Below are 20,537 nucleotides of genomic sequence, written 5' to 3' on the forward strand. Positions count from 1 at the left end.
CCCCCGTTCCAGCCCCTCACCACCTTCACTACGTTTGTTAGAAGTGGCCTATCTCCCCCGTGAGAACGTAAGCCCTGGCAGAATGGGGCCCTTTGCTCAGTCACTTGCACAGAGTAATCAGTACATATGGATTCAAACCACGATTTCTGACTCAGGTTACTGATGGGTGAGGAGGAGAAACAAGTGTTTGGGGGGCGGAGAGCATGGCTGATGAGTTCTGTTTTGGGCACATGGAACTGGAGACTCCCGTGGGCCCGCCCAACGGAAGGTACAGAGGCTGCCTGGGAGGTGTCTGGGAACACCCAGGAGAGGAGAGAGGAGGAAGGAAAAGTTTAGAGACATCCTGGTACACGTCGGTACCTGTGTGGGTGGCGGGGGGTGAGGAGCCAGCAGCAAACCCACGAGGCAAGGGCAAGACAGTGTCCGTCACGACATAGGGGTCAAGCAGGCTGGCAGAAGTCTGGTCACAGAGGTGCACCGGCGGGAGGCATGCTTCTCTGCCGGGAGCCAGTGTAGGAGGGTGTGGAGGGTCAGCAGGCAGTGCAGGGGAATAGAGACGCCCCGGCGAGGGGAGGAGACACTCACCTGGCTCTGCAGAGACGTGGGAGGTAGAGCGAGCAAGGTGGGGAGGGGAGAGAGAAGGGGGGAGCGAGGTGTCAACTCCCCACATTGGAAGTCTCAGTTGGAGGCCCTGACACAGGGGAGAAGGCCACTTGTCGACTGGGGCTGGGCATGCAAGCAGAAACTGGAATGCTAGTTCAAAGGGTATGATGGGAAATCCAAATGGGCACGTGTCTGGGCCGGCTGAACGTGAAGGGCACCTAGGACTCACACTTCTGTCCGGACTCTGTGATCCCAAGGCTAACAGAAAAGCGCAGCTGGCTGGCCTCCCTCCCACCTGGCAGGAAACCGTTTGGCCCTGTGACTTTGAAGTTCCACCTGGGTTTACAAAATAGTCAGGGAGTCTGGAACCCACCACTGGTAGAGGACAACTTCCTCCTCAATTAATGTGTGCATATGGGAAGCTCACTCGGCAGGAAACCTGCAGCCCAGGGTGGTTTCCACCCCCCGGCAGCAGAGCTGGGCACCAGGACACCACGCAAGCTCCGGGGCTCTAGGCTATCACATCTCTAAGGGCAAGGACAGAACACTTTCCAGTACTTCTCCATTCACCTCGAGGGTGTTCATGGTGATGGTTACAAGTGTGAGCAGAAGGCATCACCCTGAGTCCCAATAGTTCAAATATAATGGTGAGACTTTTATGAGGCATTAATTAATTCTGAAAAATTTACAAGTGGATAAAAAAATAAATTTTAAGAATAAAAACGAGGTCCTGGCCAGGTGGCTCAGTGGGTAGAGTGTCATCCTGGTGTGCCAAGATTGGGGGTTTGAGCCACAGTCTGGGCACATACGAGAAGCAACCAATGAGTCCATAATTTAATGGGACAACTAAGTGGACCAATGAGTTGTGGCTTCCCTCTCTCCCTATACCCCTCAAATCAATGGAAAACTTAAAAAAATAATAAAAATGATCAGGGTTGGAAATTTCCCTGTATATTCAACAAGATGTGTAGTATCCTAAATCAAGAAACTATATATGCACCTAAATATATGGAAACTCCAAATATAAGGCAATTCCGTATTTTACCAAGGAGAAAAAATAATTTACGCCAACTTGGAGAAACACACATTTCTGGAATGTTGGAAGAAATAATTCAGAATGTACTTATAGTTATTTATTTGTACATATTAACTTCTTCTGATACTTTGCTGTCCTCTTTCAAAGTTTTCAGTAGAATTCAGTCACTCTGAGACACAACACATTCATTGACTCTGGACTTTTCTTGAACTAAAACACATTACTTTCAGTATTCTCAAATGCAAAAGAGACGAGTTTCCTGTTGGTTGTGAGGACTCAAACTTAACAAAGGGCAAAACGGAATTATGTAGCCACCACAATCTGCATTTGCTTAAAAATAATGGTAGCACAGACTCTGTGATCTTGTTGCAACTTGTGGCTACCCAGGTAAAGTCAGGTTTGAAAGTCATTTCAAAATCAAAATCAATCAATTTACCAAAAAACAGACAAACAAAAAAGCCAGATTTCTTTAGTGTACTTAAAGTTTATCTAAGAACCACAAAATTCAATTAACTTTTCTTATTAAACCACTAAAACTGTTCTTCCGTAAAAGCTATCTTGCCTTTCATTTATGCTGAACATAGAGCTTTGAAAAAAAGATACTCATCCATTCGGTCATAAAAGATTCTCACAGAAGCTCCAGCAAAATGTCTCACCTAATCAGTTATTTGTTCATCAGAAATTCAAGTGTAACTGGGTGTCCTGTATTTAGTCTGACAACCCTACTGAACACGCCCTCCACTCAAAAGATGGTCTCTAATTCCCCTTCCACCAAGTGGGCTGTACTTGACTCATGCCTGACAAACCGAAGAGAGGGTAGGTGATCGCATGCAACTTCCAATACTCGGTGACGAGAAGCACTGTGGTTCCCATCTTGGTCCCTCCTGCTCTCCTGGTCCCTCGCTCTGAGGGAAGTCAGGTACCATGTCATGAGGACACTCCAGCAGCCCTATGGAGAGGTCCGTGTGGTCAGGCACTGAGGCCTCCTGCCAGCAGCCAAGTAGCCAAGCTGGGAGGGGAGAACATCCAGCTCATCAAGCCTTTGAATGACCGCAGCTTTGGCTGACATCTTGACTATGCCCTTATGAGACACCTGAGTAAGAACCACTCAGCTAAGCTGCTCCCAGAACACTGACCCACTGTAACTGTTAGATAACTGTTATTTTAAGCCATAAGGTTTTGGGGTAATTTGTTACACAGCAACCGATAACTGCTGCACCTACTATGGGCATCAGTCCAGTGATTTCATTGTCACGTTTTCCTTCTCCTGGGTTGTTGCCAGCAGCAGGCAGCCAAGCTGGAATCTCTCGTTTTAAAGAAAACACTCTCTTGACCTCACACGTCCTATTTTCTGTTGCCCTGTATCCAAAACCTCCTTCCAAGTGTTGTCTGCAGTCTCGACTTCTGATTCCCTTTGCCCTGTTCTCTCCTGAACCCCAAGGGGGCCTTTCAGCTCCCGTCCCAACACAGCTCTTGTCAAGTACGAATCAACCTGCCGGCTTTCAACTGAAAGTTCAACCTTCAGTCCCCATCTTTTTACTAAAAATATTTTAAAAATATTACTTACTGATTTTAGAGAAAGGAGAGGAGAGAGAGAGAGAGAGAGAGAGAGGAACATCAATCTGTTCCTGCACGTGTCCTGACTGGGGAGCGAACCAGCAACCTCTGTGCTTCCGGATGATGCTTTAACCAACAGAGCTATCTGGCCGAGGCTTCAGTCCTCATTTATTTAATAAATGTTTCAGTGGCTACTACATGTCAGGTATTGTATCAAATGCTGGACGCACAGCACTGAGGGGAACAGACCAAACAGTCCTGATCCTTGGGGAGCTCACAGCCTGGTGTGGGGTGGGGGTGAGGGGGACAAGCAATAAACAGACAGGTAAAGCATTATGAATATTTATGGATCAAATGATATGTCTGGGATCAAAATATTTCCAAATAACAGGGCCAATGGGGAGGAGTAAAGATGAAACAAAATGAGCTTTTGTTGTTAATTATTGAAGCTGGGTGATGAGTACATAGGAGCTCATTAAACCATTCTCTACTTTGGTATATGTCTGAAATTTTCCGTAATAAAAAGTTTTTTCAAAGCACATTATGTCTGTTGGGAACCAGTTGCAAGAAAGGCATAGGGCATGCTGGGAGCAGGGCGTGACGGCCAGGGACAGGGTTTTCCCAGCAACGGCAGAAGCCCTGGTCAAGGAGTGCCAGAACGTTCTAGAACAGCAAGGGCAGGGCACTGACAATGAGCGAGTGGAGGTGCGAGCAGAGGGGCCAGCACACACTGCCCTTGCTTTTACTGAGGGTAACCCACCAGCGGTCTTGAAAAGAGAATGAGGCTTTCAATAAGCCTTCACTGGTCATCTAGAACCTGTTCCCTCCTCACCCCACACCTGCCCCACCGGCTGTCCCCACATTGCTCAGGGATGCTCCAACCCAGCCTCTGCCCGGGCCAAGCACCCCGGGGCCACATACCGCTCCCCGTCCCCTCTCAGCCACCATGGGGACACGCAGGTCCTCCCCTGTCGCCTGCCTGTGCAGCCCTCTGCGTCGCGGCAGTGGGAGAACAGGTGATGCGGGTCGTTCACCAGATGAAGAACTGCATTACGGCCGTGGGAATCTTGATTATGTCACCTGGTGACATAATAAAACCATAAACAGTGCACAAAAGAATGTCATTAAGATTTGCCCAACTATGTGACAGTTTGTTTCTGCTCTATGACACATGGGAGATCCTATGGATAAAAATAAAAAAAAAGTGAAACTATATTCTTAACTAGCAGAACTGCCAATCCCTCTCAATCTGCACAACAAAAACGACAGAGCACCGAGGTAACCACCACACGGGAGAAGTTACTATGCTCACTTGAAAAATAACCTGGGGTACAGTTATTGCAGAACTGATTTTTTTAAAGTTTCCTTTTTTAGATTTTCAGGCAGAACTGGTAATAGCGGGAAAGTTAAATAAATTATGGATCAGCTACATAAAATACTGACGTCTGTACAAATGAACGAGGTAGGCCTCTCTTTATGCACAGACTTAACTTGGGAAAATGCCTGTTATCTGTTATTAATTACAAAAATCAAGTTGAGACCAGCCTATTTTTAATAACAGTATGTTCCCATTTGCTTACCCCTAAAATGTGCATTTAGTTGTTTATAAAACAAAAAAGTATTTGGGAAATATATACCTTGGTTGAAAGTTATGTCCAAGGGATTAGACGGAAATTACTTGTTATAATAATCCATGTGATGCTGACAAAACAATTCTTCAATTAGATTTTTTAGTTGAAGTAAAACACGCACAGGGAAAGGCACACGAGTCAGGAGAGCCGCCGACCACCCAGGCCCCATTAGGTCCCCCATCCATCCCTTTCTCCTCGCTCCAAGAGCAACCACTGCTGGCAACTTTCCCCTAATAGTCAGAAAAAACTTAGTAGGTCAGGGGATCAGAGCACGAGGGGGACCTGGGCAGGATCATAAGTTGTCACTCAGGAGCCCCCAGTATGTCCCGATGGAAAAACCAAGCCCCATTTTTAGGCTGTGCCTCTTCCACTGGCTCACAAACACCCCACACTCCTCTCCTGTGGAGGCCAGGGAGAAATGTGGCCGTGTCCTGGGGCTAGGAAGTAATCATTACAAACGTGAGAAATTGCAACTCTGAAGAGATGGCTGTTTTAAGGGACCAACAGGCCTGGAGGAAGCATCTATGCAACTATCTATTCTGCGAGGCTCAACATTTAGGAGAAACAGCAACTTGTTACTTCACTTATTTATGCATTCATTGGTTGATTCTTATATGTGCCCCGACAGGGTATTGAACTCACAACCTTGGTGTATTGGGAGACATGCTTTAACCAGCTGAGCTACCCCGGCCAGGGCGCAGCAAGTTTTCTTGGATGTCAAAGATTTAGCGCAGGGCCTCAGTGTGCCCTTTCAGAAATCCCCAGAAGAAAAGCTCTAGAAAACCTCACGGTTGACGAACACAACGAGTTCAGGGGCGTATGCAGAGGTGAGAAGGGGCTGGTGAGGGAGGAGCTATGTCAAGTCCTCACGGGCATCAGTCTGTGCTAGATGCATCCCTAAAGTACGAACCTCACTTAACCCTTGCCAAAACGCAGCATTAGGCTAATTTGTAGGAGGAAGTGAGACTCAGAGGGGTTAAATAGAGCATATGGAACTGGTGGGCAACAGGGCTGGGATGCCACCCTGGTCAGGTGGGCTTTGCTGCCAGCGCCCCATAGATCAGTACCACTCTCCTGGACCTGGTAATGATCTGACGCCCACTGGAAGGCTCGTGTTCCCCACAGCAAATGCACTTGGTTCTGCCAGCTGGGGCACTGCTTCTGGGACTCAACACCATGGCGGCTGGCCCCACTCCACAGGGAGGACCCCTGAAGGACGGAGGGGAGTGGCCCGGAAAGCCAGGTACTGTGCCAGGACCCGAGCCCAGGAAGTAGGTCTGTGGCCCAACCCCTCAAGCCTGGGGAAACCCCAGCCAGAGCGCGCTTTAACTGTGGATGCCCCGCCTGGAGACAGCCGGGGGAGTGGAGAGGCTGCAGGGCAGCTGGGAGAGGACCCCTGGGAGAGGAGGGCCATGGAGAGGAAAGCGGCCGGAACCAGGGACTGAACAGGGGCGGGCCCGCCAGGACCCAGCTGCCAAGTCGTTCAGTGACCATGTCCCCGCTGCCCCCAAAGACACACACACATCCAGGCAGACACAGACGTACACTTCCCTGTGGAAACAGCCCACCTCTCCAACCACAGAAGAGGATGTGTGACCCACGCTGTCCCCTGCACAGTGGAGCAAGCCAGTCTGTACAGAAGAGCAGAGGGGGGACAGGGACGGGCCCCGGTGTATGTCAGGGAAAGAAGAGAGACCTGGTGAGACGAGGACACGCTGAGCCCGGAACAAGGACGAATGGAGAGCAGGGCGGCCGGGTTGGACCGGACCGGACTGGGGCCCGAGTCAGACATCCCGAGCAGCTGCAGGTGTGCAGCGGGTTATGCTAACTCACACATCCACCTGCTCACTGACTGCATTTCCACCGAGACTCTATCACTTACAATCCCAAGTTAGCACTCCCCCTGCACATAAAGACAAGCACCTCCAAAATCACATTAATACCTGACAAACTAATAAAACCAGAGTTAATTTTCAGATTACCTCAAGGAATGGGTCTTTCTCAGAGAAGCTGTTCAAATGGAAACATTTATTTTTACAAATGTTTTCACCACCCAGTTTAGCTCTGTGCACTTAGGAAACGGGAACAAATCTGTATTTAGTCTTTTGTTAAGTATAAAATACCTGGTAGCTTTCATTTCTTGTTTTAGGTTTTTATTATCATTAATTCCTATGCTCTCGGTATAAAAATATTTTTTAAAAAGTCCCAAACCGACACGCAGACGGGCAGCCCACCCACAAACAGACACACCGCTGCGCTGCAGCAGACCAAGAGCCGGCTTCCAGGCTCAGCCGAGCACGGTGCTGTGACAGCCAGTCACGGACTCGCCCAGGCTTCGTTTCAGTGCAGGGGACCCTCCGGTGTTACAGCACATATTCCCCCAAACTAAGAAACGACCGCCGGGTCTACTTGGTTCAAACCGGGGAAAGGATGATGTTTATGGAGGGCGGTGATGCCGTCCGCGCCCAGAGCCGATGCTGTGACGCAGAAGGCTGGGTGCACGCTGCCCGCTCCCCTCTGCAGGAGGCCCACGTGGCCGGGGGCGGTTCAGACCGTGTGTCCCCCCTCGGTCTGTGCACGGCGTGCACTAATGCTGCACCCTGGGGCTTCCTCCGGGCCATGTGCCGGGTCACTTCCTGACTCCGTGAAAGGGCCGTCCCCTCTTATGCCTGGACCTCAGGTGACTGGCTGAGCGGCGGAGTGCTTTCCTTTCCTGCCGGTGCAGCTTCTCGGCCTCCTGCTGCTGCTTCTGCTGTTCGGACTAAAAGAGAGTTCCATGAGAGGAAAGAGGGACACAACCCCAGTGCCCTGTGGGAAACGGAACGTGGTCCTCCCGCTGCCCCTGGCAGGAGCAGCAGGACAAGGGCCCCTGTCACTGTCGCACCAGAGATTCTAAACCCTGGGCGAGACAAGTCCTGCTAGAGCAGTCCAAACTGCAGTGCTGACTGGCTTTTCTACCAACACACAATGCTGCTGGGACACAAAAGGGGAAGGTCTCTTAGGGAGGAGCCAACTTCAGAGACACTACTGCTCACAGGATGCCACCGACTTCCTACAGAACAGTCTTTTGTTTATAAGCCAGAACCGCTGGGTTATTCACACTCTCTTCAAAACAAAACACAGCCCTGGCCGGTTGGCTCAGTAGTAGAGCGTTGGCCTGGCATGCAGGAGTCCCGGGTTTGATTCCCGGCCAGGGCACACAGGAGAAGTGCCCATCTGCTTCTCCACCCCTCCCCCTCTCCTTCCTCTCTATCTCTCTCTTCCCCTCCTGCAGCCAAGGCTCCATTGGAGCAAAGATGGCCCAGGCGCTGAGGATGGCTCCATGGCCTCTGCCTCAGGCGCTAGAATGGCTCTGGTTGCAACAGAGCAACGCCCCAGATGGGCAGAGCATCACTCCCTGGTGGGCATGCCGGGTGGATCCCGGTTGGGCGCATGCGGGAGTCTGACTGCCTCCCCGTTTCCAACTTCAGAAAAATACAAAAAACAAAACAAAACAAAACACAAAAACACTCACGTGCACAGTAAGCGTGTTATAACCCACCCATGATCAAGCATGCATTCACCAGGACCGCTTCCAAAGAATTCCTGGCTGTTTTAAAAAAATTAACCCCCCCTCAAAAGCCAGAGATCTGCTCCCACTAAACATGGACAAGAGCTGTGCAGATGAGTCAGGTTCACAGCTGCAGCTCACCCTCCAGCAGTGCACAGCTCCCCTGACAGGCGGGAGCCTGCTGGGGGCTCTGAGGGCAGACACACATACACAGCACACAGACACGGCATGCACACATGGCATGCACATATGGCACATGTGGCACACACATAGTACACACACGGTACACACAGCACATGGGGCACACACACGGCATGCACAGATGGCACACATGAGACACATACAGTACACACGCGGCACACACACAGCACATATAAGGCACACACACGCGGCATGCACACCGCACACGTGGCACACACAGCACAGACATATGGCACACACATATAGCCATGTGTGCTACATAGCACACATGGCACATGCAGCATATACACGGCATGCACAGAGTATACACACCGCACACACACATGACATGCACATGTGGCACACACACAGCACACACTCACGGCACACAAATAGGACGCACACAGAGTACACACAGCACACACACAGCACTGGTGGAAGCCCGGGTGTTGTTAGTGAATTAAAAACATTAGAGAACCTCTTACCCTCTTCAACGTGAATGTCAGCTGCTTGCTGCCAACGGTGGTATCCGACACGCTCAACGTCTCCGTTTTTGCTGCCAGCTTCAGCCGATCCTCTAGGGTTTTACTGTGAGAGATGTAAGAGGATGGCACATTCATTAGCATTATGTTTTAATTTACCATTTGAAACAAGTTTTAATTAGGATTGATGCATGAAGGAAAATCTTTTACACGTATGGTGCAGACAGAAAATGGCAGTCATGTAACAACCAGCAGGAAGAATTAAACTCAGACAGCCATGGCTCACACTCAACAGGTACACAGCAAAAAGAACGGCTGTAAAAACACCCACCAATTTAACATTTTAAGTGGTGCTTCCAAATAGTTCACTGGCTGCTGCTTATCTTTCTAAATTGCATTTCGGAAAACTGTGAGTTAGCATCACGGTCGGTGGCCCTGATGCCATTCAAGCACTTTGTACCTAAACCAGGCACAAGTTAGGTGCGTGAGTATCACGACAACTCATCCACCTTCTACAAAGGATGAACACAGAGGTCCCCAGGTCGAGCCGCAGAGAAGTGCTAGGAGAACGCTGACTTCCTGCTTGCTGGGTTTCAGGCTGGGCCACACTCACACCCACAGCACAGACAGCCTGCTCCACGAGCCCGTCCGGGGCGCAGGGCGAGCACTGGCGCTGTCACACTGGGGTAAATGCCATTCCTTCAGCCCTGGTCACTGCATCTCTGCAGGCGCCTTCCAGCTTCTTAGGTGACTCTGACACACTTTACCCCAAACTTCCATTTCATTTTATTTCTGGATTGTGCTTCCCAGACTTCTCTAGGGTCTCGAGTAATCGGTGCCCCTATTAGGTCCACCGGGCCTCACAATTCACTGGCTTCTGCATAATTAGCACCCTCCCACTGCCTCTTTCTTCACAATCCAGATGTCAAACACAAATTGTGTCCCAGTTACGCAGCACTTCACTGCATGTCGTTATTAGGTTTTATTGGAAAATCAAAGGTTTGACCCTCTTTGTGAACTTATAGTTTAGAGGGGGAAAATGAAATTAGGTCTAAAGATAGATACTTCCAATAATTTCTAACTTCAGCACTAATCCTTCGGGAAAAGGCTTACATCCCCAAAATGAAACTGAAAGAGAGGAAGAAAAGGAAGAATATGGTTCTGTTTTCTATTCTGCTCCCTCCTCAAAAGAAGGAAAATACACTCCCCTTCAACCCCCTTTGTACTGACTTAAAGTTGAATGCAGCCTTTTAAAGTTAACCCTGAAAAAGTTGATTGAATAAAAAAGTGGGGTACTTGTGTGAAGGGTCTCCTTCTTCCTGAAGGACAACAAGCTCTGTGACTAACACCTGGGCACAGTCCAGCTTCTAAAGGACCCATAAGACAAGGTGCTGCCCCCTTCAAAATCTGAGGTTCACGACTGAAGTTCACACCACGAGACCTATCTCCACTTTATGACAAAAACACACCAAATGTACTTTCTTTATATAAATTGAGACATCAAGTGGTTAGCATAAAAGTGGCACTATTTTCTAAGCAATAATGTCATTAAGAAACACTTTTTTTTTTTTTTTTTTTTTTTTCATTTTTCTGAAGCTGGAAACAGGGAGAGACAGTCAGACAGACTCCCGCATGCGCCCGACCGGGATCCACCCGGCACGCCCACCATGGGGCGACGCTCTGCCCACCAGGGGGCGATGCTCTGCCCATCCTGGGTGTCGCCATGTTGCGACCAGAGCCACTCTAGCGCCTGAGGCAGAGGCCACAGAGCCATCCCCAGCGCCCGGGCCATCTTTGCTCCAGTGGAGCCTTGGCTGCGGGAGGGGAAGAGAGAGACAGAGAGGAAAGCGCGGCGGAGGGGTGGAGAAGCAAATGGGCGCTTCTCCTGTGTGCCCTGGCCGGGAATCGAACCCGGGTCCTCTGCACGCTAGGCCGACGCTCTACCGCTGAGCCAACCGGCCAGGGCTAAGAAACACTTTTAAAAGTACTTTTCATTGTTAAAGTTTCTTTACAGACTAATTAATCCTTTCAACAAAACCGAGACATAAGTACTTATCCTTTACAGATGGCAGAAAGGGAGGTAAGATATTAAATGACCTGCCCCAGGCGACACCGAAGTCAAGTTTAAAACTGGGACTCCAATTTAAGAACTTCTGGTTTCCAGGCATGTGTTAGACCACACTTGATTTATAAAGTTTTGTTCAGGAAACGTGTCCATTAAGGATTCTAAACGACAAGCTTCCACTTGACAAACTGCATGAAATTAAGATTTACTTCGGCTTTTTTAAAACAAGAATTAGAAAGTGAAGTGTAAACTGAGATGCTAGCCTTGCACGGAAATTATGTCAGCTAAGCAGATTCCCGGACCTGCTCATTTACTTTTTGTCCCTCTCAGAGCCAACAACCTGGATGTTTAAAGTTAATAGGGACCGTGAATAAGTATGGAGCCACTAAGACAAGGTGGCACACAGAAAACACCAATTTGGGGAGAAAAAGATTTTTCAAGTAAATTGTGGAAAATTACTGCTCTTTAAAGAATGACTTGTTTCCTCCATGATAGGGCATATAAACCCTGGCTGTCTCCTGGTGTGCTTGCAGTGCACACCTGTGGGAACTTGTTCTGTCTGGCTGCTGGGCAGACAAGGTGGGTTTAGAAAGAGCCGTGGCAGAAGATCAGACACAGACACTGAGCGTGGGGATTGCTCCATTAAAGTGAGTCCCACTTCCCTCCCTTTGAAAGTCAGTTTACAGAATGTGGCCGCTACCCAGCAGTGCCAAAGCCTGCTACTAGTGTGTGAATTTGGTCGGAGATGACCGAGAAGTGGAGACACCCAAAAACTGTCCCCTGGACCAGAACAGAACATGGAGACCTGCACTGCAGGCCTGGCAGAGGGCTGCCCGCCCTGCCTGCCCCATCCCATCCTCCCGGGTCCTTCCTCCTTTCCCACCAGGGCTTTGGGGCTGCCGGCTTTGGGCCACTTTGTACCCGACAGGAAAGAATTTTAGGGAAAAATCTCACCGTCACAAGATAAACACCCCCAATGTGTGGGGCTGGCTAAGAAGACAGAGTGGGGCTTCTGAAGGTGGACAGTGAGGAGACTGACCCGGGACAGGATGAGGCAGGCACAGAGAAGGCAGGCTGTACTGAAAGAGAAGCAGGCACGCCACCAGGGGAAACCCAAACTGGGCCTGGAGCAGAGGCCCCGACAGCCCAGTGATTACTGTCCGGGCCTTATAGCACACACACACTGACTTCAGTTAAGACTACTTAGCCTGGTGCTCAGGTGAGTGTTTTCAATCACTGCGGCAATGGAGCTGAAGACACCTGAGGGCCATGCTCTGAGGAAGCGCTTGGACAGGCGAGCCTGCCGCTGGGGGCCCACTGCACTGGCCTGAAGAACGGGTCCATGAGAGAACGGGCCCTGGAGAACGGGTCCATGGAGCAGTGGTGTTGCCCACGCCATGTCCCTATGACAGGCACTCCCAATCCCTGTCAAGGTTAGAAAAAAACCCCATTTTGATGCTTTCAGTTTGCATATGCTGCTTCTAAGTCCCCGTCTCCAGAGGTGTGAATTCAAGTGGCCACGAACCAGATGCCTCATCTATCAGCTCAGTTCCAATTCGGAGGGATTCCTATACCCGCTGTTGCTGCAATGTGGGGAAGAGGGCATCCAGACAGCATGCCAAGTGCTCGGCTTTTGGGGTGAAAGCCTCACCTGTCACATCCTTCTGATCTAGGAAATCCCATCACTAGGTAATATACACTCAAGAAATTCTTAACAAAAAAAACAAAGCAAGCAAGCAAACAAACTAACAAGACAGGCCCCAAATGGAGTCACTGTTGCGAAGCCCCACCAAGACTTAATACTTTTGGCCTCAAACCTGTTTTTCATTGTGTTCTTGACTCGGTGGCAACACTGCCAGACGTGTCAGCATCACCAGACTACTTTTCTCCTTTGACATGAAATCGGTGACCACAAGAACGGTGGAGGGTCCGCCCATCTTTCTTTCCTACTCTTAGGCAGGGAGCAGTTTGGATCTAAGTGACTCGGGCTTTCATAGCTCTGACTGGGACTAACGCAGTGTGCTAGCCGGTCTGCGGTGCCCGTGTTCTCTCTAAAGTGGAGATTTCTCACGAACAGTTTCTGGGAAATAGGGACTTCTTATGTTTTTGTTCTTACTTTCTACAACAAGCATGTACTGCTTTTATTATATAAGTATTTACACAATAGGAGAAAGGTTGGAATCGATCTATCACCTTAATTTTAGGTTAGAAACCTTCCCTGGCTCTCAGGTGCTTGGGTTGGGCCCAGCACGTCTCTCCAGCCTCGTCCACGGCTGCTCCCCCACGTTGCGGTGCTCTCGCTGTCCGAGGACAGCTGTCCCCTGCGCCGCCACACCGCTGCCTCCGCTAAAATGCCATCTTTCCACCTGCTTCTCATGCTCACCTTTCATCTGTCAAAGCCCCGTTTCAATATCACCTCTTATAAAGACACCCTGCACCTCCAGTTAGAGCCCTCTATCTCTGACCCGCCTCTCGCCTGACCTCGTACAGCCTGTGGCATGCCGGCGAGAACGTGCGGGCTGCCCTTTGCTCACAGCAGGCCCTCCATGGGTGCGTGACTGATGAATGGGTGAGCGGAGAGGCTGGCAGGTGATGAATGTACTCACAAATACAGAACAGCATACTGTGAGCCACATAAATGTGCTGACAGGCACAGAGACTTACCTAAAGCCAGGTAGCTATGCCAAGCAAAGAAGAGAACTCATTCAAGTGTGAATTACCACTCACTATTCAATTTTCCCTTTATAGAAATAGTTTGGAAGCTGGGCGAGTCCAAGTGAGCAGCTACACATAATACACTCCACCTTGATAGGTTTTATTGACTGCTTTGGGGTGACTCCCGGAATAAATACGAGGAGTCACTTTAGTTCCCCGAAAAATACTGGGTCAAGGCTTCATTAAATAATATAAGGGTCCTGCAGGTTCAGGCTTTGCCAAAACAACCCAGTCAAGACCAGAATTCAGTAAGCAGTTTGCGCCGAAACGTCCACAAACTGCAGCTGTTCACATCGAAGGGTGATTTGACAGGGTTTTCCTTTTAAGCTCATATAAGTATTATTACCTATAGAGCTCCTCTTCTCAAAAAAGGGTTAATTTAGTGATGTTTAACCTTGTAAGAAATTTAAGTGGAGAGTATTAACTTAGCTATTACCTAGTCACTAACTACTAAATTCTCACCCATTTTGTGTTTTACATTCTACCCTGCTAAACTCACCGCAGAAGAAGAATGTCAGTGAGTTTAGTCATGCCTCCCACCCCCAAACCATGGCCCCCGGTTACCAAGGCAGCTCCCCTTTGCCTGTCCTGTGTGTGCCTGGCTGCTCTGGGACACCGCTCTCTCTCACCTCCCCGTGTTCCTGTAACTGGCTTCACATGTCTGGCAAATTTTCCAAGTGACTTTTCCAATAATCAGGTAAACTGAGATGAGGGTAAACATAACAAAGTCTAATTTTTAAAAATAACTCAAGGAGCAAAGAATGTCACCTCAATTGCCACTGGGCACAGAATAAGACATACCTACCTGTAGGTCAGGGGATCTGATAGGAAAAAACAAGGACCACAGGAGTGGCTTTGAGTGTGATAGTGTCCCAATACACACTTACCAACACTCACAGGTACACCTGCGTCTTACTGTATGCAAATCATTCCCCAAGTTGTTAAGAGGAACCCTAACGGAGCCGTGTTCCCCTCAGTAGTGTGGTGCCCCTCACGTTAGCGCTGCAGACCCAGACGCCCAGGACGCCAGGCTTGCCGGCGGGCATGGCACTCACTTCAGCAGCTTCTGCTTGGTGGCAGAGTCCCGGAAGCTCCTGAACTCCTCACCAGCTTTGATCTCGTAGAACTGGGGCCGGAGGACCGTCTGTTGGTCCTCCCGGAGCCACTCGCGCCGCCGCACACTCTCCTCCTGCTGCAGGAGTCTCCGCTGCTTCCTGACCTCTTCCACCCAGCCTCTGTCGTCATCCGAGCTCTCGGAGCTCTCCGCATCGCTCGGCTTTCCTTCCGGCTCGTCCTCCTCTTCCTGAGAGTAAAAATAGTTAGAAGCTGCTCCTCTCCCCCACCAAACATGGACCCAGTATTCCCACTGGGACAGCACTGGCCCATCAGAGGACACGATGCCGCACGCATCAGGACAACGCTACACTCAGACCAGATGCACCCTCAGCTGAAGGTCACACAAAGGACACATCATGTCTACTCAGAGACTCTTTTAACTCACACAGGAAACCTGACACCAAAGAAACAGCACAAATGCTGAATGTTACACAGTACGTTACCTTTTCATGACATTCTTGTTGCTCTAGGAGTCTTAGTTTCTTCTTCCTTTTTTCACTAATTTTTGAAACAAGTGGATTCAAAAGCCTAAATTCTTCACTCTCTTCGTCTACTTGGAAGTCAGGGTTCTCAAACATAACTTTAAATCGATCATCTGTGAGGATACTAGGAAGGCTCTGTAAGAAGAATGCAAAAATTTAAAGTTATCATCTGAATAAAAGCTGACCAGAAAGACGACTTTAAAAGTTTACTCGATTACAAATCAACAATCTGAGTAAGGTAGAATTTATCAAATGATTATGAAATTTCTTTAGAGTTAGCTTTCAGAACTCTCTAAATGCCCTGGGACTGGGTTCTGTCTCCTGCCCACAAATAAATTCTATTAATCCATTAAGAACAAGCCTTTCTGACTATTCGCTTATTATATCAGAATTTTCTTCAATAACCTTTTAATGCAAAACCACTTTTCAAGAAAATATATGATTTTGAAACATGATTTTTTTATTTTTATTTTTATTTTTGTATTTTTCTGAAGCTGGAAACGGGGAGAGACAGTCAGACAGATTCCCGCATGCGCCCGACCAGGATCCACCCGGCACGCCCACCAGGGGCGACGCTCTGCCCACCAGGGGGCGATGCTCTGCCCCTCCGGGGCATCACTCTGCCACGACCAGAGCCACTCTAGCACCTGGGGCAGAGGCCAAGGAGCCATCCCCAGCGCTCGGGCCGTCTTTGCTCCAATGGAGCCTCGGCTGCGGGAGGGGAAGAGAGAGACAGAGAGGAAGGAGGGGGTGGGGGTGGAGAAGCAAATGGGCGCTTCTCCTATGTGCCCTGGCCGGGAATCGAACCCGGGTCCCCCGCACGCCAGGCCGACGCTCTACCGCTGAGCAAACCGGCCAGGGCCGAAGCATGACTTTTTGAGCATAGTTACTATACTGAATTAAAATCAGCGAGTCCTCAACTTCCTATTCCAAACTTGAGAGAGGACGTACACATCAACAAGCCGAATGAGCCTGAATGGAGCTGGGGGTGTGAGCTGACAGCCTCTAGCCGAGTTACCTGGAAACAGAGATGTTACCATCCCTCCGAGAAGAGCCTCATCAATTTTCCCTGGGCTATTTAATTGTTCTCAAGGAGACAGTGAAAGACTGTCATTTTGACAAAGTAAAACTTTGCTACTGAGACCCATCTGGATAGCTCAGGACTGACACTAAATTCCTTTCCACTTGTACCGTTTCGGAACGGAAATTTTTCTAGAATGTATTATAAACTCTACATTCATGCAGACAGACGACAGCCTTCTGCACGCAGGGTTCTTGCACTGCTTCCTATCTGCCACAGGCCTGGAAGCCAGATAAACTAACCTAGCCAACGTGGTTTGTGCAGTAAATAGCCTGCACCCAGGCTGGAGACGCCAGCCTCCTGTGGCAGACTCCAGCCCTGCTGGTGGACTTTCTTTTACAGTTTCTCCACTACTGAGAGTAAGTGAGGCTGTAGGTAGTGGAGCTCTGAATACTGTACTTGTGTAGCAAGCCGCACACACAAAAAAATATTAAATCATGACACATCAGGAATTTGGGCTGTTTATTACTTGTATGTATAATACTTAAAATCTGATAAACCTTTACATAAATTTTATGATATATTGAATATATATTCAAGATATATCAAACAATAATAAGTACTACTTCTAAGACAGGCTGAGGTGCCAGAAGAAACAAAGACGAGATCCAGTTCCTGACCCTATGGTGCTCGCTCACCATGTGCCAAGAGCGAAAAGCTGTGTGCCACAAGGTCCCTTAGGAAGGACGCTAGCCAGAGTTGAAAGAGCTCGAGAGGCAGGGGTAACTCTAATAAGAGAAATCTGGGAAGGGTTCGGGGGGAGGTGGCAGCAGGGGCAGCGTGAGAGATGAGCAGGTTTCAGAAGATGGAACTCCAGGGAGCCCTGCCAACCACTGCGAAGTGCTGAGTAGGCTGAGGGTGCAAGGATAACGGCAAGACTCGAAACAGCATTATGACTGGACCAGACTGCAGAGGATGTTGGAGACCTTTATTCTGCAGGCAAGGGGGAAGCGCTAGGGGAGAAGGTCAGAGGAGGAGAGGGCAGACAGATGTGTGCTTCCAGAACCAGGTGACAGCGCTCTGCGTTGAGCCTGCTGCAGCGTGGACTACAGCAGCCAGCTACGTGCTGGACTGCACTGCTGAGGGGAGCCCGACTCCCGGGAGGACTGAGTGGCCCCTGCAGGAGCTGAGAGAGATGCAGGGCCTGAAGGAGGGCGCTGGGAACACACATGGCCATAGGGAAGGACACTGAGATGTGTTTCTAAGTCGGAGGACAGAGACAGCTGTGGAGGAGATGCGAGGAAGAGGAGTAAAAAGCAGGGCTGGAAATTTCTCTCCAGTGCTCAGCGTGAGTGACCAGAAGGCTGGTGACACCATGAGTGAGGGCATGTCACTGGAGACCATTAGAAGAGGTGCGGGTGACACGAAGAGCCTGAAACCATGTTCCCAGAAAGCGAGCTGGCCTCCAGCCAAGGAGATGAGCCGCGGCTCACCCAGACCACGGAGCATTAGCACCAAGAGAGACACGCCGTCAGGCCACAAGGACACGGAAGAACCATCACCGCAGGCCACAGGTGCAGGAGGCCACCCTGGGAAGCCTACAGCCTGCACGGTTTCAGCCGTGTGATGGGGGAAAGGTGAACCCGCGGGGACAGTGGAAGCCCAGCGGCTACCAGGGGCGGGGGGAGAGGTGGGCAGGTGGAGCACAGAGGACGCCGAGGCACGAGACCACTCTGCATGACGCTGTAACGGCAGGTACCTGTCATTGTGCGGCTGCCCAAACCGGCAGAACGGACACCACTGAGAGTGAACCCCATGTAAATGACAGACTTCGGGTGACACCATGTCAATGCAGGGTCACCAATTTAACAAATGCTCTCTGGTGGGGGGTGGGAGAGTGGGGAGGCTGTGAATGTGTGGGAATGGGGGGGATGGGAAATTGCTGTCTTTTCCCCTCAATTTTACTGTGAACTTCATACTCCTCTAAAAAAATCATCTTTTACAAAAATCCAGTGAATGAGAAAAGTTAACCAACAAAGAAGAAATGTTCCTTTTAAGACTAGTTCAGTCTACGGTAATGACTCATGGACGTCATCTGAACCCTGACAGACACCAATGCGGTGCCTGGGAACAAGGACCTGGCCTCAGGGAGAGGGCAGGGGCTGAGCAGCATGCATTTTGGGAGTTATCTGTAAATAAAGGATACTGCCCAAGACCCAAGTACTGTCAAATGAATAGCAACTGACCTGTTACACATCTTCAAGTAAAAAAATAAAATAAAATCCAAGGGAGATTCTTCCTTTTCATCTTACTGCACTTATTAAATAACAATATTTAATAACTAACAGAGAAACATGTTTAAAAGGATATGTTGCAAGTACTCTTAAGATTTTTTTCTTACTTTAAAACAAATGAATTGCTTTGCCTCAAGACAAGTATGTGCTGGAGGAACAACTATAAAGTGAAACTCTTCTGACCTAGCTGTAAAAATATTTCCCCCAGAGAGTTCTCCTAGTCTGTTTGTTTTCATAGCTGTCTTTTTTCTTTCTTTCTTTTTTTTTTTTTACAGTAGGATTAAGTAAGATGTAGTCAGTGTGTTCTCGGTAGTTTACAAGTGTCTAGCTCGTGATCCGCCCTATAAATACTCAGGTATATATGCTAAACACTTGCCATTCAAAATTGGAAAACATCTTAAAGTACTGTTTATATCACAGCCCTACCTCAAAGAAGTGTATCTGTAGATCTGAGTAGGATGCTCGTTAATATTTTGTCTTAACATAGTAACACATATGAGGAATGTTTGACATTTAAAACAAATTAATGCTCCAATGCTGATACCTATGAAGTTAAGGCAATGCAGACTTTTGAGTAAAGAAGGTGATTTGAACTCAAGTGTCTCCCCATAATCTCTGCTAAAACCCCACTAAAACAACAGAAAAGGGCTTTAAGAAGTCCCAAACCCTTAAGGATGAAGAGGATAGTCAAGGGGACAGGAGCAATGAGGTTTCAGAAGCAAGGGAGGAAGGCCTAGCACCAGGCTCTTCACCTGGAGGGTTCTTCCCTTGGGGGTGGGGGGAGATAGCAGCTGGCCCAGCAGCACCCTGAGGCAAGAGACACAGACACAGGGAGGGGAAGCCACCCCACCCTGCACCCCTAAGCCCTCCGGACTCTAGTTCTCACTTCTCAGAATGGGGGCAGCAGGGCTGTCCTTCTCCAAGCAAGAGAATCTGACCACCCAAGATACAGACCAGAAACACACAGCTGTCTGGAGTTTCCCCACATAAATGGTGTGGCCAGGTCACCACGCAATGACAATGAGTCCTGCTGCCACCTGAAAGTTCCCACTCAGCTCTTTCAGTCCTTCACTTTAAGTGTAGACACACGACCATGGGTCACAGCAGAGAGAAACTACTTAACTTTTCCTCAAGAAAACATTCCAGCTGAAGAACCCAAGTTTCTGGATGAAAAGGGCCCACCGAGTGGCAGGGACAGCAGGTGGCCCAGAGCCGCCCCCCAGGGGGGGAGTCCCCTGGACTCTTCTCTTCCCTGCCCGCCCCCTCATTCTGAGGGACAGCCCAAGGAGAAGCAGCCCGTGGGGTCGGTCAGGGGCTGTTCCAAACGCCAGGTCTAAAAGCCTCTCTTGTCCCCATGCACTGAAGACGGTGTCTGGGCTAGAAACACGATTGCCTGAGGACAATGCAGGTCCTCTCATTCTGTGTCCACCATGGGGGTGTGGCAGTGGGTCCCCAGGGTGGCGGCCGTGGGCCAGGCACCCCAGACGCCAGTCCAGGTGGAGCAGAGCAGGGCAGGGTGGAAAGACGGGGAAGAGACTTTTCAGGAAGATAAAACTCACCTAACAACTGATCTTCGCATACATATCCTGAGATGCAATTTAGACAGTGGGCAGAGAACTGAGGGCTAAGTAGTGGTGGCTACAGAGAAACAAACAAACAAGTCAACTATAAAGGCCAGGGAGGACGGGGCTGTGAGGGAAGTGTCATCAGGAAGTGTGAAGAACTGTGCATCGGCACAACCACAAACATGCTGACTGCTGACTTCCCCGGGGTTACTGCGGAGCGGTGTAGGGAGGCAGGTTATC

General features: G+C 49.4%; 1 protein-coding gene across 2 annotated transcripts in view; it reads right to left on the reverse strand.

Annotated features, from left to right (window-relative positions):
- Window positions 1–6,845: 6,845 nt before the first annotated feature.
- Window positions 6,846–20,537, reverse strand: part of NOL10 (nucleolar protein 10) — a 77,775-nt gene continuing 64,083 nt past the window's right edge. For both annotated transcript variants that reach the window (XM_066385990.1, XM_066385991.1), the window contains 4 exons: window positions 15,379–15,552; window positions 14,875–15,122; window positions 9,043–9,145; window positions 6,846–7,588 (listed from right to left, as the gene is read on the reverse strand). In XM_066385990.1, the coding sequence (XP_066242087.1) occupies window positions 7,457–7,588; window positions 9,043–9,145; window positions 14,875–15,122; window positions 15,379–15,552 (657 nt within the window). In that variant the 3' untranslated portion in view covers window positions 6,846–7,456. The remainder of the gene's footprint in view (window positions 7,589–9,042; window positions 9,146–14,874; window positions 15,123–15,378; window positions 15,553–20,537) is intronic.

This window comes from Saccopteryx leptura, chromosome 5 (genome assembly GCF_036850995.1).
Source record: "Saccopteryx leptura isolate mSacLep1 chromosome 5, mSacLep1_pri_phased_curated, whole genome shotgun sequence".
In the NCBI taxonomy this organism is placed as follows: Eukaryota; Metazoa; Chordata; class Mammalia; order Chiroptera; family Emballonuridae; genus Saccopteryx; species Saccopteryx leptura.